Source organism: Triturus cristatus, chromosome 6 (genome assembly GCF_964204655.1).
Source record: "Triturus cristatus chromosome 6, aTriCri1.1, whole genome shotgun sequence".
In the NCBI taxonomy this organism is placed as follows: Eukaryota; Metazoa; Chordata; class Amphibia; order Caudata; family Salamandridae; genus Triturus; species Triturus cristatus.
Genome location: NC_140589.1, coordinates 117,278,517 through 117,294,653, shown reverse-complemented (window position 1 = coordinate 117,294,653; position 16,137 = coordinate 117,278,517). Strand labels below are relative to the sequence as shown.

At 43.8% G+C, this 16,137-nt stretch overlaps 1 protein-coding gene across 5 annotated transcripts in view; it reads right to left on the bottom strand.

Annotated features, from left to right (window-relative positions):
• LOC146816482 (exportin-5-like) overlaps nt 1–16,137 on the bottom strand; it is a 1,867,381-nt gene that overhangs the window by 919,613 nt on the left and 931,631 nt on the right. For 4 of the 5 annotated variants that reach the window (XM_085610327.1, XM_085610328.1, XM_085610329.1 and 1 more), the window contains exon 23: nt 2,293–2,428. In XM_085610327.1, the coding sequence (XP_085466453.1) occupies nt 2,293–2,428 (136 nt within the window). Of the gene's footprint in view, nt 1–2,291; nt 2,429–16,137 lie in introns of all 5 variants that reach the window. The other variant, XM_085610326.1, reaches the window with a different exon arrangement.

The following is a 16,137-nucleotide window of genomic DNA, read 5'->3' as shown; positions in this document are numbered from 1 at the left end:
AACCTGGTGGGCCTCTGTATACCTCGGATCTTGCTCTCTCAGCTAGGCTCTGGTCGGGATACTTCGCACTTCTCACCGCCTCGTCTGGGTTAATCGCAGCCTCAGTCGCCCCCGCTTGACCGGAGGGAGCTTACAGGAAATCCTGCTGGTACGCGTTTATGGTCCGTCCAGCTGTGGCAGGAGACCGGGCCTGCAACGCACCGCCGGCGCGTGAGATGAGAAAGTGTCCCTGTTCGGGCGCCATTATGTGGTAAATATTCTTTTTACCTTGACTGAATTTCATACTGAATCTGAAATAAAGTAGAATAGCTCAAAATAACAAGAGGCAGAATCCGTGGTATAAGAGATTTTCTGAATGGGCTTTATTCCAAAATGGCCGACTCGAGTGGCGGCCTTCAGGTTCCGTCACCACGAGGGTTCAGGAAGTGAAGTACAATACTTTATTGACAAGAAGTAACTTTTATAGCTCATACATTACAATGAAATGAATGCAAAAGGCGTAACAATTGATAAGAGAAATTACAGAGTGGTACGTAATCGAAACTAGGCGTAATAAGGAGCAGAAAGAAACATGATTGGCTCTGATTATCATGCATAGGTGGATCTATAAGATAATACTTAACATAGATGCGCGTGCAGCAGCATGACGTGTGATTGACGTGCAACTAGGGGGTGAAGGGGACTTGACATTTAGCTCTACATGTGGAGACGAGAAGTCTGGGGGGTCAAGTCAACCTAATCCCAAATCATATCTAACATCCTATGTTTAGAGAACTATGCTATCCACAAGAAAAGACTCTCGGACAGAATCTATTCTATACTGACTGCGTGTGCGTGTACAAGCGTCTAAGTGTCTATATGAGATGCGAGGGGCAGAAAACTTTCCATGGCAACAGGGCTATGAATTACTTGCAGGAGGACGGAAAGGCCGAGTCCTTTGCTTGTGAGCTAAAGGAAATGTTTACCTAAATCACTGGACAGGAATGCATCGGCTGGAGAGCAAAGTAGATAATTCGAAGGTGAAATACAGCTTCTTGGCAGGCAGGCAAAACTGGCCGAGGCAGGCACCGTTAGCTGCACAGGGAGTAGGACAAAGTTCATGGATACAGATGCGAGCTCAAGCTGAAGCTGTCAGAGACAGAGAGCAGGGAAGGCTTTAAGGACAGAATCGGGCCTACTTGCCTGAACTGTAAAAATGGAGTAACTTAGCCATATAAAGTCGGTGGCCTTTCATACTTAGGAATCGAATATCCAGCCCATTGATGGCGGATCTGACAGAGAACATGTTGACGGTGGACGCACATATGTTTGCGTTTGGAAACTGAAACTGGAGGGAACATACATGTACTTGTGACATGCACATAGAACCGTTGGGGTCCAAGATAGGGGACATAACTGATCAGGAAAATCCACATTTCCACAATACCTCTCTGCTTCCCTACGCCGTGTGGATTCATAGAGCGTCCAAGCATAGGTCTGTATGCTATTGAAGCTACTAACCCAGCTGTTTGCTTTGTTTTCTAGAGTAAAACCATTTAAACCATAAAACTTTCTAAACAAACTGTCACTGCAACATTGGTGGGAACACAGCTAGGTAGAGTGAGTGCTCCTCTCATCAGGCAGCTTCAAAGGTGGGATGAAGAATTTCAGGAATGATAAGCAGTCCATATTCTGAAGAGTAGAGAGCATTATAACAATTGATTCTAGGCTCATCCACTCTGAATGCATTAAACACCACACTGAGAGACAGACAGACAGACAGACAGATAGGCAGACAGACACAGACAAACACACACACAATGAATGGGCATTCTCACTGAGAAGTAGTAGACAGCTGAGAGGCAAACCTTAACATCTGAGCAGTTACCTTCTGCTGTAGCTGGAGACTCAGTACCAAAACAGGAAGTCGCTCTGTAGGGGAGACCTCTCAGTTAAACATTAAAAACATGCATGGAATAGTGCGATGTGATTGGTTGACATTCCCTTCTTCCTACTTTCCACACATTTAAAGAAGCTGTCCTAAAAGATCAAGATTACAAAACAAATCTCTTGTTGAGTAGCCAAATGTAGCCCATAGCCTATGCTGCCTGCCTCCGGGTTGTTGGCATTTAGCTGTGTTAAGTTCTAAGACCAGAGCTTCTAATGCCGGCTACTCGCTATGTATTGTTGTAAGTTCTCAACGCTGTGCTTGGATGTAAACAAATAAAAAGAATTATTTCATAAAGAAGCTGTCCTGCAGATATTGAAGGGGCAGGTGGTGCATCAAATAATACAACTGGTACAAAGGATATGGATCACAGTCAGGAGCCTAAAGTCTGGAATGAATCGCAGGTTCACAAAGGCGCACTTCAGAATTCTGTCAACAAGGATATTCATGCTGTAGAAATCCTGCTTCAAAGATGACTCTGCCTGCCCTAAGATATAGAAACTGGAATAAAAAAAAGATATAATAAGAATATTAAGCACAACATTGAAATCAAATTAAAAGTATTCTTAAAATGTTCAACAATAAAAAATGATTGAAAATCAAACAGTTTCTATTTTATACCTCTCACAACAATATCAGTTTGAGATTTTATCTGGCACAATTTTCCGAACCAAAAACGCAGTTTACCTGTAGCCACACACAGTCAGACTATAGTTTCTCATTTCTTGTAGGGTTTCAGTACTGGGTCACTTTGAAACAAATCTATCTTCTTTGCAGTAGTTTTTTTCGAGTGCAGTAGCCTGCACTCGAAAAAACATCTGGCATAGTCACAACACTTGTTAGTAATACACACTAAAGATATAATATATGGGGAATGTCAATATTATTTTCAATACAATTGTACCATATTTTTATTTTTCAGACTAAACTGCAATTCTGAAAAGGCTACCCAGGGAGAAGATTTCTTAAATATTAACCCCTCAGGAATACTTAGCAGGACTCTACGGTATGAGATAAGTCTCTCCCACACATACAGAAAATCTCCTAGGTGCTCACGCCTACTGCAGTTAAACAACGGAAGGGACATTAATATCCAAATTAGTTGTTCATACAGTAACAATAAAGCAACTACTTTAGTTTCTCATTTATTAAAATATGGCCTATATTTCTGGCGTACACTATACATTAGGCCACAAGTACTGACATTCCTAGGTGCTTTTGTTTAGGAATACTAGTCATGAAAAAAAACAGCATAGATGTTGCCAATTGGCCAAGACAATATGCTGCCTTTCTGAAATCAGCCTGCTGAGTCTTTTTTCACCCCAGTGCTAAAATCTTTTTTTAATGTTTGGAGCACTTTGTGCTTAAGCCTTCATGACTTTGTCCCACAAAAGGCATCTATGAAAAATTGCGTCCTTTTTTGCCAAATGTTGGTGACTCTAAAGTTACTTAGCTCCAGTAACGCCTTTTCTGGTAGAGACTTTATCTGACTGCAGATTCCTCACTTTGTGAATTTCCCGAGGCATCAGACTGGATCCGGAGAACTTTTTATAGCAATCCCATCGCACGTCGGTAGGTGGTGTTGTGCAGCAGTCTGTTGGGTCTGTCCTGCCTCGGATGTGACTTTAGGGCCAGTATACCTGCGTCACCCGTGCCAACTGAGGTCAATTTCTTTGTGGTCTCTGTCTGCACCGCCAGATGCATAGTCCATAAAATTAGAATAGGCCAGTGAATAGATCTCTAGGTTAGAATCTTATTAATGGGTCGGTGAGGAATCTGCAGTTAGCGTATCCACCAGCAAAAGCATTACGTTAGTAACTTGTCCTTTTGATAAAGACTTCTAACTGCAGATCCTTCACCTTATGAATAGATACCAAAGCAGTACCACCCCAGGTGGTGGGTCTGTAGAATGGCTCGGACCAGGAAAGACTGGGCAAAATGTCTGCCAAAAATGGCTATCCCGGAAGTAGTGCTTGGTGAACATGTGAAGGGACATCCACTTCACAGCTTGGCAGATGTCAATGACTGTTACACAATTTTTTTTTTTCAATTTTTTTTATTTATTATGTTTTGGCACTCCGAAGAGGGCCACATAAACAAAATACAAAGTACACAAATATAGATACATATTCCCAAAGAAAATAACAATTACGACGCTCTCCGCTGAAAAAGACAGATTACGACACAAACCTCCATATTTCATCAATAAATAGCTAAAAAACCTTTAAAAAAGTTAAAAATATTGAAGCAAAACATTTCATTTGGAGGAGTATATAAAGCCAGCAGAAATGAGTTCATATCCAAAATACCCAATTGCAAACATATTGATCTTAACCACTTTAAGCGAAGTGGACGCAATACTGGGCATATAAACAATACATGATTACGATCCTGTACAGACATATTACATAAGTTACATAAAGGAGAGGACCCATACCATTTTGCCAAAAGTGTATTAAGTGGCAATAGGTCCTGCCTCAAAAGGAACCAAAATCTCCGAATACCATGAGGTAAATTCCAGATGACATAAGGTTGGACAAACTTCCTTAGATATGTATTAGTCAGAAGAATACCTCCCTTCTTAGCTACCATGGACTTCTTGTCCAACATAAAACAAAGAGTCCAGGAAGCCTGTTTCAGAAGAGATTTTAGCTGGGAGGGAGATATAATAAAAATAGTGCTCTCATCTAATTCCAGAAGAGCCACAGCCTTTCTGAAGTTTTTAACAATTTGGGAGAACTCTTTAAAACTTCCCAACAATTCCCCCTTGAGAAGGGCTCTCAGAGTCCCCATTTCACCTCTAGCGAGGCTGGCGACCCATCGTATTAAGGCAGATAGGCCCTGCACCCAACTGCTACGAAGACCGAACTCAAGTCTACAAGAAGCTACAGAACAAGCAGAATTAAGAGAGGTTATAGACCTTAATAATTTTCCTTCGACCGTCTGTAGAAAACCCCAATGCTTTAAATCGACCACTTCTATTCCATACAGGAGAGTTGATGGAATTTTTGCCCTATAAACCTCAAGTAAACATGCAAAGTGTCTTCTCCCTGTGGCGGAATAAAGAGCACTCAAACTTTTACCTTGGGACAGGGCTTTACGAGAATTATTATCGATATGAGGTTTCTCACTCAGGTTTGAAGAAATTATTTTTCCTAAAAAGGTATATGTTTTAACCACCTCCAATTTCTGACCACCGACTGACCAGCCAAAATTCTCAGATTTAGATTTTTTTCTCCCTGTAATGCACATAATTTTACTTTTTGTGGCATTTATCCTCATGAAGTGGGTCTCTGCAAAATGATGTAAAGCCTGCAGACGATTAGCTAAACCTTTAGGAGTTAAATCTAGGATAAGAATATCGTCTGCATATAAAAGGCAGGAGACTACCGGGGCTATGCCAACACAAGATGCAAGTGAAGCTGGAAGCTCAGCAATATACAGGGAGAACAGTAATGGTGCCAGAAGACAGCCCTGTTTTAATCCATTAATAGATGGTATAGCCCGTGATAAGCCCCTTTCTCCACCCTGTAGCACTCAACACCAAGTGTCTGTATGTAAGGATCGAACTAGGTCTAATAGAAGTGGGGGCATACCCAAAACTGCTAGCTTTCTCCACAGCAAAAGACGATCTACTTTGTCGAATGCTGTGGAGAAATCAATAAAAGCCGCATACACTCCTCCTCCCCGAACTCTTACGTATTTATCCAAAATAACCTGCAGGGCTGTAAGGTTATCCAAAGTACCATGCCCCTTACGGAAACCAGTTTGTTCGAGGGGTAATATCTGATTCACCTCAACCCAGTCAGTAATTAGTGATAGGAGACATTTGGAGAAAACTTTTCCGATAGCATCAAGAAGGGCTATTTGGCGATAGTTCATTGGTTTATCCCTATCGCCTTTCTTGAATAAAGGAACCAAAATGCTCCCTTTCCAAGAAGAAGGCACCGTTCTACTACAGAAACACGCTCTAAATAAAGGAAAAAGTATCTTGCTCCATGAAACAGGGTCTAACTTCAATATCGAGATGGGAAGTTCGTCAGGCCCCATTGCTCCAGAGGAACGCATATCTTTAATAGCCATTTCAATGGTTTTCTCTGAAGGTGCTTCAATGGAAAACTCAACGTCTCGAATGGCTCTAAATGGCAGCTCACTTCCCAACACTGCGCCGTTCCCAGCATATAGATTGGAAATGAAGGAGATCCATGACGATTCAGCAATAGGAATAGGGAGAGGACTAACTCTGACTCCACAACCCTCACCAATAAGGGACCAAAATTGTCTGACTTTGCCATGAGCGACAGCCTCCCGTAAACGTATCCAAAGAGAGTCCTCTTTTTCTTTTTTAAGTTTCTTCCTAATTCTGCTTCTCCTACTTTTTAACAGATATATTTTGTTTTTTATTTCAATGGAACTGCACAGGAATTGCTCCCGCACTAATCTATTTATTTCCTTATTTAAAGGGATAATTGAACTAGGAACATGGATCCTTTTTACTGAAGAGGTGGATCTTTTAGCAGCACGAATAACCTTCTTCATAAAATTCTCAAAATAAATCAATTCAAAACCCTGCCAGTCATTCAATTCTAAAACAGTTTCGCCTAAAATACACTCCAGGCCCTTCTTAGCTTTAAAATTCCAAAAACATCTTCCAGAGTCCTTATGAAAATTAACTATATCACTATTCAGGGACCATGAATCGGAATTTGGAAAAAATAGAGAAAAGTTTATAGTAATCACATTATGGTCACTAAAAGATGTCGGTGAAACCACCAAATCTTTCACTAAAGAAAAAATATCATAGTCAGTGATTACATAGTCCAGAATTGACTGGCTTTGAGAAGTTCTATGAGTGTATTTTGCAGGGACATCAGAAGGGAGTCTACCGTTCACTATTAGCCCCTCAGCTGCAGAAAGTTCTTCCAGCAACAATTTCCCTCTCTTACTAGTTTTAATATTATTGGGGAAGAGAATCTGCGGAATATAACATGCTTCTTCTTTGCATTTGTTGCTAAATAACTCTAAACTAGAGTTAGAAACTTTACAATTAAAGTCGCCTACTAACAACACATGGGGAGGCGGTTCTACCTCTTTAATCTGTTTGATATATAAAAAAACTTGCTTCAATAAAGGATTAAAACATTCATCCGGGGGAATATATACATTTATTATTACCAAAGAATTGTTGTTTCCCCTACTAATAGAAGGGCGAAGGGTCACCGCCTGGAAAAGGTTACTTGGGTCGACATAATGGGTAAAATTCCATTTTAATCTATTCGACAAGAGGCACGCAATTCCCCCTTTTGCGTGCCCTTTCTTAGAAGGCGAGGCCATTGCCTCAAGAACAAAATAATCTCTCCCTCCGCACAAACTGCTGACACACCAAGTCTCTTGGATGCAAATAATGCTAGCTTTCAAAGAAAATAAGTATTGTAATTTCTCGGGACTATTGTTTATCCCGGCAGCATTCCAAGAGATAACTTTGAAATTATTGCTAAAGGTGTCGAAAGAGCTTAGGATTGTCTAAAGATTTAGTAGCCAAAACACCAGGCAACCAGTTCCACAGTAGATTATCTTCTATTGGGGGAATATTCTGGATTAATGGAGCAGGCTTTACTTGCGTCACCAGACGTATATTTTTCGAGACCGAAATCTTTAAATCATCAGTTAAGGGAGGGAGACTATCTTGGACAATGCCCTGCTGAGAGAGTCTATTATAAGGAAAACTATTTCTCTCAAAGGACAAAACAGGTAATACGTCAATTCCCCTACACTGAAAACTCTCGGCCTGTTGCAAAATAAGATTAACTATAAGTTTAGAATAAAACTTTACCCTAATAGAGGGTGCGGCGACTCTTCCTGATATAGTGACTAGATCAATATCGTTAGATTGAATTAATTTTAGGCTCTTTATATCCTTAAAATACTTAAGTAGCCATGCTCTATTCAAAAGTAAATCTGAATCAAATAACGATAAAAAGTCCACAGTCAAAGTGTCTACAAAGATTTCTGATATTTTTGTAGGCAGATAATAAGGCCATTCCGCACCGCCACACGGGGCAAGGAAAGCAGGGGCGGAAGGATCAAAAGATGCAGGCACTGAAGGGACCAACCCGGGCAACTCTACCACTAAGGGAGGAATTGCCAACCCTCCTACATCCAATGGGGTGCCATTCCCAGGAGACACTGGACAATCAGGGGAGATTTCTATGCCAGATACTGAAGGCTTCAAAATGTCATGAGAATGAGTGGCCACCTCCCTACCCACAGATTCTCCAGAAATATGGGCCTTGGTATCTGAAACCTGAGAATCCTCAAACATTATTTGTCTCTGCCTTTTCTTCCTATATTTACGGATTGGTTTCCTCTTTTTTCCTATGTTCTTTCTTTGTTTTCTAGTTTTTCCTTTTTCAACCACCCCTATCCCCTTCATTTCAGGCACAAAAATAGAAAATAGCTCTTTTTCAGCTTTTGAAATGACGACCTCTACACTTTCTTCTTCAATTTCAGGGTCGAAAATCTTTACACAATTAGATAGGGGTAATTTGGAAGCTAAAGAGGGCTTATTTTTAGGGGTAGCCACGAGATTATTTTGAGCTGAATTTGCATTTACAGTTAAGTGATCGCCACCTAACTCATGCTCTTGCAAACCTACTTTAGAGACTAAATCAGGAAACTTTTCCGGAAGTTTTAACAATAAAACATTTAATATCTGAGTAACTGATTCCAGAATACAGTCAGAGCTTCCCACAAATTTACTCAATAACTGTAAGATGGAAGCCAACAAATGTTCCAATGCAATCAAGGATTCAGAAATCGGTTTTTCCACTTTATGATAACCAGGAAGTCCCATATGACCAATGCCAGATAAATTAAGGAGTGGGCTCTTGGAAATATTATACTGAGAAAAAATATCTGGCGATTTTAAGGAAGGGGTACTACTATAGAGCAGAAGACCAGAGGGAGTAGCACCAATCGGGGACTTAAAGGCTTCAGGTAATTTCAAAGAACCATCGGCTAAGTATCGACCACAAAGCTCCAGGTCAATACTAGACAGCTGAGATTCTTCCTTATTGTCCACCTTTAGTTGTGAACCTCCCATAGGATCAATGGGTAATAACCCTTTATGAATAGCAGACCCATTATTTTGTTGCCCAAACTCAGAATTAAGAAAAACACCCTTATTGTCACCAGACGTATCAGGGGGCACTGGGCAAGATTTTTCAGTAACCAAAGAATCCGCATAATCTTTATTCCCCACATAAGGGACCTTCTTCTCCCATAGTTGTGGCAACTGGCATTGACCCTTTAATACCAGATTACTGGCGGGCTTGTTACTAAGGGGGTTGGATCTTGGCAACGTGCAAGCCCTTCCCCCTAATAATCTCCCCGAGCGTAGCTTTTTTGCCGACATCCTTGTACGTGAGGAACAGGAAACAAACCGAACCCCGAATGAGTGGGATTAATAGTAATTTAAACAATAAATAATTAAAAATTTGGAGGTGCGTTACGCAGATTACCTAATCGTTGGGAGGATGTTCAAGCCGTGATTATACAATACAATAAACATGTAACACTAAATACAACATGAATTTAAAATTATACATTAAATGTAAATAAATGAGCCCAGCCCAGCCTACTTCAGCCACTGAGGGCCACAGAGGGCCCGCCCCTTGCCCGGGGTCAGCCCGGCGCCAACCCGCGCGCGATCCCGCGTCACGGGGACTGACTGTTATTTTATGCGCCTCTGTGCGTTAAGCTGCTGACGTTGGCGGGTTTCTCCCGCTAAGGATCCTGGGGACTGTAGTCCCGCTGCACACGGCGGCCGCGAGGATTATTCGAGGTGATGCAGGGCTACGAGGGCTGCAGGTACAGTTCAGACATATATGGCATACAAAAGAGAGAACAAAGGAGAAAAAAAGGACTCACAAATGAATCACGAGCAGCTGGCCAGTCTGCTTGCTTTCACCACAGCAGTCAGTATTCAAAGACCATGTCAAGCCCTTTCCGGTCAATACCGAATGGGCTCCGCAGATATGACCACAGCCGCTGCTGCTCACAGCCTGACTCACAGTCTGGCCCAGCTCGCAGGCCACGGCTGGATGTAGACGCCTGATGTAACAGGTGAAAACGCCGTCTCTATCCGCTGGGCTGGCTGGCTGGCTGACTGGCGGTCTGACGGCTCCGACCGGTGCTTGGTAAGCGTTTGATAAGCGGCTGGAAGGAAAAACCGCCCGATATTACTTGGCTGATTTTTAGCGATTCTCGGTGCCCTCGCTGCTCCTTGCGGTCTCCTTCACTGCTGGTACTCAGCGCTCGAACGCTCAACGGCTCGGATGACTGGAAAACCAGGACTGGATCACTGGAAATGAGAGCTGCGCCAGCATAGTGGTAACAACCTTAGCTCTGTTAATACGATAGCGCAAGCCTTCTGAGTGCTGCGTCTTTACTATCCCACCGCATAATTCCTAAACTAGTCCATCAAGAGATGGTTCTCTTTTTCACTGCTAGTCCCTTCTTTGCTCTAGAGAAGAACACAAAGAGTTGGCCATCCAATTGATGGTCCCTAGTCCAATCACTGGAATAGCTGCGGTCCCTCTTAGGAACAAGACAGTGGAGCCGTTCATCCTCCTTAGAGGGGTGAGGTGGAATGTAAGAAGTCAGCAAGGTGAAGATTGGATTATGTGGAAGGGTGTTACTACTTCCAGCAGAAATGCCACTTTTGTCCAGAGGTCAACTTTTCTGGGAAGAAGGATGTATATGCTTGTTGTATGGACAAAGCCTGGAGTCTGCTCCCCTACCAAGCTGATGTTATGGTTATGAGAAATACTGTTGTTATGGTCAGCAGATGGAGAGAGCAGCTGAGAATCGGTTCAAATGGTCTGCACATCAAATATGTAAGAACCAAATTAAGGTTCCACTGTAGCATCACAAATGGGGTGGCAGGAACATATAGAATAGCCCCTTCAAGAAACACATAATTTTTTATTTGATTCTGGTTTTATATAGCGCTCAAATGCCCGAAGGAGTCTTGGCGGTGCTGGAGGCAAGTGCGATGCTGCAGGGAGTACTACTTGATTAATGGCGTGTAAAGAGCCACGTTTTTATTTGCTTCCGAAAAATCAGGAAGTCGGAACATTTCCTTATCGCCAGGGGTAGGCTGCTCCACAGTGTAGCTGCCTTCAGTAGAAAGCTCCTGCCCCCCCCCCCCCCTCATGGCAGTACGCTTTGCTCTGAGGGGAGATAGTTGCATTGCGTCTGAGGATCTGAGCTTTCTGCCTGGGAAGTACCAGATCAACTTCTTGCGAAAATCGCTTGATCCTGTATTATACAGTGCTTTAAAGGTTATGGATAGTGTCTTAAAATCTAGACGTTTTGCTATGGGTAGCCAGTGCAGATTGAACAATGGTTTGCCGATATATTTTCGGGAATGCCGGCAAGAAGTTGGGAGGCTGCATTTTGTAGAGTTTGGAGTTTTTTATAAAGACTTTTTTCGTATACCAATAAAGAGAGCATTTCCATAGTCCAGCTTGGTCAGGATCAGGGAGGTAACAACTGTATTTTGAAGTTCGTTCGGAATGAATGGACAGATTTTCTTTATTAGTTTTAGGGTATAAAACACGGAGGAAGAGAGTGCTTTTACTTGGTGGTCAAAGTGGAACTTATCATCAAAGATAACGCCAAGGTTTCTTTCTCTCTGAACTTGCGTTGGTAAGGGATCCATATTCTGGGGCCAAATGGTTGGCGACTAAAAAGATCTGTTGTTTCCGAAAAGTAGCACCTCTGTTTTGCCGGTATTCAGCTTTAGGCAGTTTGTTTTCATCCAGTGATCGATTTGAATCATACAGGAGCTAAATCTGTGACCCATTTCTTCCTGCTGTTTGGAGATTGACACCACAATTTGTGTGTCATCAGCGTAGGACACAACTGAGAACCCAAGGGACTTTATCAGATTGACCAGGGGAGCGACATACAAATTGAAGAGGGTGAGGCCTAATGAAGAGCCCTGTGGCACCCCACATGGCAAACTGAATTGTTTAAACGTAAAATTGCCCACGGAAACATGGTTTCTTCTGTTTGTTAGTAAGTTTTTCAGTATAGTCAGGGCTACGCCTCTTATTCCCAACACCATTAGTCGATTGATCGAGGAACATGCCGCCATACTAGGATCTCTAACCGTACGACTACCGACTATTGCAATGCAAGTGAAACACACTATATTCCATTAAACTTTCGAGACTTGTTCCATTTTTTAAGAACAAACAGACTTGACTCAAGCCCTGATGAAGTTCCCCTTGAGGGAATGAAACGCGTTGGCTGACCATCCTTTTATCAACTTTAAACCTATTTTGAAATAAAGAGGATATCAAAACATAACATTGAGGCTCATTGGACTATTTTATCTGTGCACCCCCTTTTTTCATTTTTTCATGTTGTATTGATCTGGAGCACAGTAGCGCCACTCAGAGGCTGGCGTATGGGGTTGATTGCACGTGAATTACTTTTTCTTGAGAACTGATGTGAGGTGCGGCAAGAAGGGCCCGCCGTTGCTGCAGTTGAAAGATTGATCAGGATAGTGTGGTTAACTGTGTCAAAGGCCGCCAAGAGATCGAGTAAGATCAGGACAGCTTGACCGCCTTTATCCATAGTCCATTTGAGTTCTTCAGAGGTAGCAAGCAGGGCCATTTCCGTGCTGTGAGCCTTTCTAAAACAGTATTGGGAGGGGTCCAGTAGATTGTTGCTGTAGATGATGGCCATCAATTCGTTATTTAATGCTCTTTCAAGTAGTTTGTCCAGGAAAGGAAGTCTAGAAATGGGCCTATAACTACTAAGTTCCTTGGGGTCAAGATTGCTTTTTTCAGTTTGGGCAGGATGGATGCCATCTTCCATTCAGTGGGAATATGTCCTGAGCAGAGCACTTTGTTGAGGATTTGTGTAAGTTGTTCTTCAAAGACCCTTGAAGCTAAATGTATAATTTCTGGGGGGCAGGGGTCTAGTGGGGACCCTGATTTGCATGCTGCTATGAGTTTCAAAAACTGCTCTCTGTTTACGGGCAAGAACCTTTTTGTAATTGTAGGGGAGTTGTTCCCAGGAGTTTGGATTCTTCATTATGATTTAATGTGTTGTAACAGTAAGGCATGCTGGACTAGGGAAAGACAAAGCATCAGGATGTCGGATAGCTTGGCTTGTAAGGGTTGAATGTTACAGGAGGAACACTAGACAACAAACCTTTCCCAGCGTCCCACATATACAGTTTTAGTGGATGGACACCTGGCTGCCAGAATGACAACAACCACTTCAGGAGGAAGATTCGAAACCATAATTTTATGCCACTCAATCACCACATATTGAGGTGTAGGTTCTGCAGGCTTAATTGAAAGACTTGTCCCTGCTGTTGCGATAGGATGTCCTCCAGAAGGGGCAGCTGGATAGGAGGACATGTGCTCATGGCCAGAATATCCAAACACCACACTCTCCTTGCCTGATTCAGGACCACTAGCATGCCATGGGCCAAGTCTTTCTTCATCTTTGTCAGTACCCTGGGAAGGAGAGCTAGAGAGGGAGAGTGATGTGCCACCAGTCTAATGAAAGTCAAACAGCCACCACTGCAGATCTTTCCCAGTCTACTATGACATCTAGATGGACTTCAACATGTTGCTTTGCCGCTGAGCCCACTTAGACTTCAGAACCCACTGCAGCATGTGCCACATAATGTGGTTCACTCCATCTGCATAATGTTTTCTTTGAGTTGAAAGTCGTACACACGTTAAGATGTCCAGGGGCATCCCCACTAGCACAGCCCACTCTATACGTGCGGTTGCATTGTAGAGATGTCTCTTCATCTGCACCGATGATGTGATGGAAGAACGCCTGAACATATCCCCTTATGTCCGAGCCGTCCGCTCGCAAAGGTGCCCCTGTTATGCGGATGGTGTTTCTACGGGAGCGGTTCTCCAGGACCTCTGTGTGGGCTTATAGGGTGGTGTGCTGCTCTTAAAGGCGAAAGACCTTCTATTGCAGATGCCTGTCCCCCTGGTCTGCAGCGTTAGCGCCCCTATCACCCACCGCCTCTAATCCTTGTTGCAGCCGTAGCATATCATGTCACAGTTCTCGCTTTAATGCCTGGAGGGCTTATTGCAAAGAGCAGAAGAGGGACTCCATGAAGGTCCTTGTGAGGAGTGCTTCATTGTTAACCGTCGGCCTGGAGGTGGGGCCCGGCCTACTGGCATTCTTCAGCAGGTGCCCCAGCAGCGCATTTGTGCATGCCCTTCAGGTAGTGCTCTTTTTTGACCCGTGCTGTTCCCATCTACGAAGTCCTTTTTGGGCGCTCTACACATTGTGCTGGCAGAGCAGATATAGCGTAGAGGCAGTCCGTGCACACCTTGGTCCTGCGCCAGTTGGTAAGTAGGCCCCGAACCTCTAGTGGTAAGCCAAGGTCTGCAGGGGATTGCTTTATCCTGGGGAGGTGCGGGTTCCCGTGCTATTATGCCTGGGAGGCTGCGTCCAGATTCAACCCAATGCGATGCTGGCCTGGGCAGTCTGTAGGACGATCTAGGTGCAGGTCAGGTGGCGCTACCAGCGCCAAGACTTGAAGGCAATGATGCTTCTATCTAGCGATGTGTGACCTCTGGGGCTGGGGTAGCCTCGCCCGTGCTCCTCTCCTGTGTCAATTTAAGGCAGGCCGAGGTACTCAGGGCAGTGAGGAGCGGGCGTTTATGCTGGTGTACCGTCATGGTGTATTCTGATGGTCAGCCGCCTGGGTCTTCTTCAACCCCATCATGGCCTGTGCAGTTCACCAGAGCGGATCACCATGCAGTGCAGGCGGTGCTGGCAGCACTGTTGTATAGTGGTGTTGCTGCCACTTTCTGGCTGTGTGATGTTCCTGGTGCCAGTGTGGCCCCGCTAGATCTGCTCATCTTTTGCTTGGTATAGGAAAGTGCCACTTTTTAACATGGTCACCTCCACTTTTTACTCACTGGTACTGATGTTGTTAATTGGTAGTGCGCTGGGTCCTTGCTAACCAGACCTCAGTCCCAGTGCTTTTTCCCTAAAACAAGACAAATGCTAAATTGTAACCCAATTGACAAGGACGTTAGCACCCTTCTAAGTCTCTGGTAAAATGGACCCTGGTACACACAGTACGGGTACTAAAGAGGGCCCCAAAAGGTAGCAGCATGTATTATGCCACCCTAAGGGACACACACACAAACTGCATGAAGACTGCTATTGCAGGATGCGTGAAATGGTGCAAGCCATTCCAAAAACACAACATTGCCCACTCCCTGTATGCAGTGCCCAAGTACACTGCATGTACTATATGTAAGTCAGCCGGACTTAGAACTAAGACATGGCGCATTATATTACATGTGAGGACACATCTGCTTGACCCCATGATGTCTAATTCCATTGCCTGACACTGCAAGTAATCAGGAAGCCATTTTAAAGGTGTGTGCTGGGCACCGGTCATTACGAGTTACCCAACTGCATAATAGCTTCACTGAAAATACTGAGGTTTGGTATGAAACATGTTGTCTTAATGAATCCATACTGATGCCAGTATCGGATTTGTGCAAGTTAGACATGCCCCCTGCATCCCTACTAGTCACTTAGTGTGCTGGCTGTTTGGTATCGTTCAGCTGCCCCCACAGAGGAGTTTCTGACTCCCTACAGGTGAGACCCCGTGCTCTCAGAGGCCAGGAGCAATGCCTGCACAGAGGAAGGTGATCATCCTGCTGGAGGAGGTGTGGCTAGTGAATTTAGCATATCCAGTCCAGAGGCTTCAAATTCATATAAAAATCTGTGTTACTTTTTATAAATAGGTCTCGGATTTGTTTTTGAGTGTGCGTCTCATTAATTGACTCAGTGTGGGCAACAAATGCTTACACTCCCCTCTGATAAGCCCAAGCTGCTCGACCACACTACTACAAATAGAGGACTTGGGATTATTAATGTAAACCCTGTAAACCAATAAAGTTAATCTAGACTTTTTGCATGGTGTGCCCTTACATTGGCCCACTACATAAAAAGCCAGCTTCCTACACTCTGGACTCTGCGCCTGTCTTTGGCATGGCGGTCACCATCTTGGCTGTGTTAGCTCTCCGGACGCACTTGGCGGCTTCTCGGGCATGGTGTACCATGGTGTAATTGGGCCCCATCCGGGGCAGTCAGGGTTGGGTCCCGTCTGCTGTTATGCCACTGTGAGGCCCTGT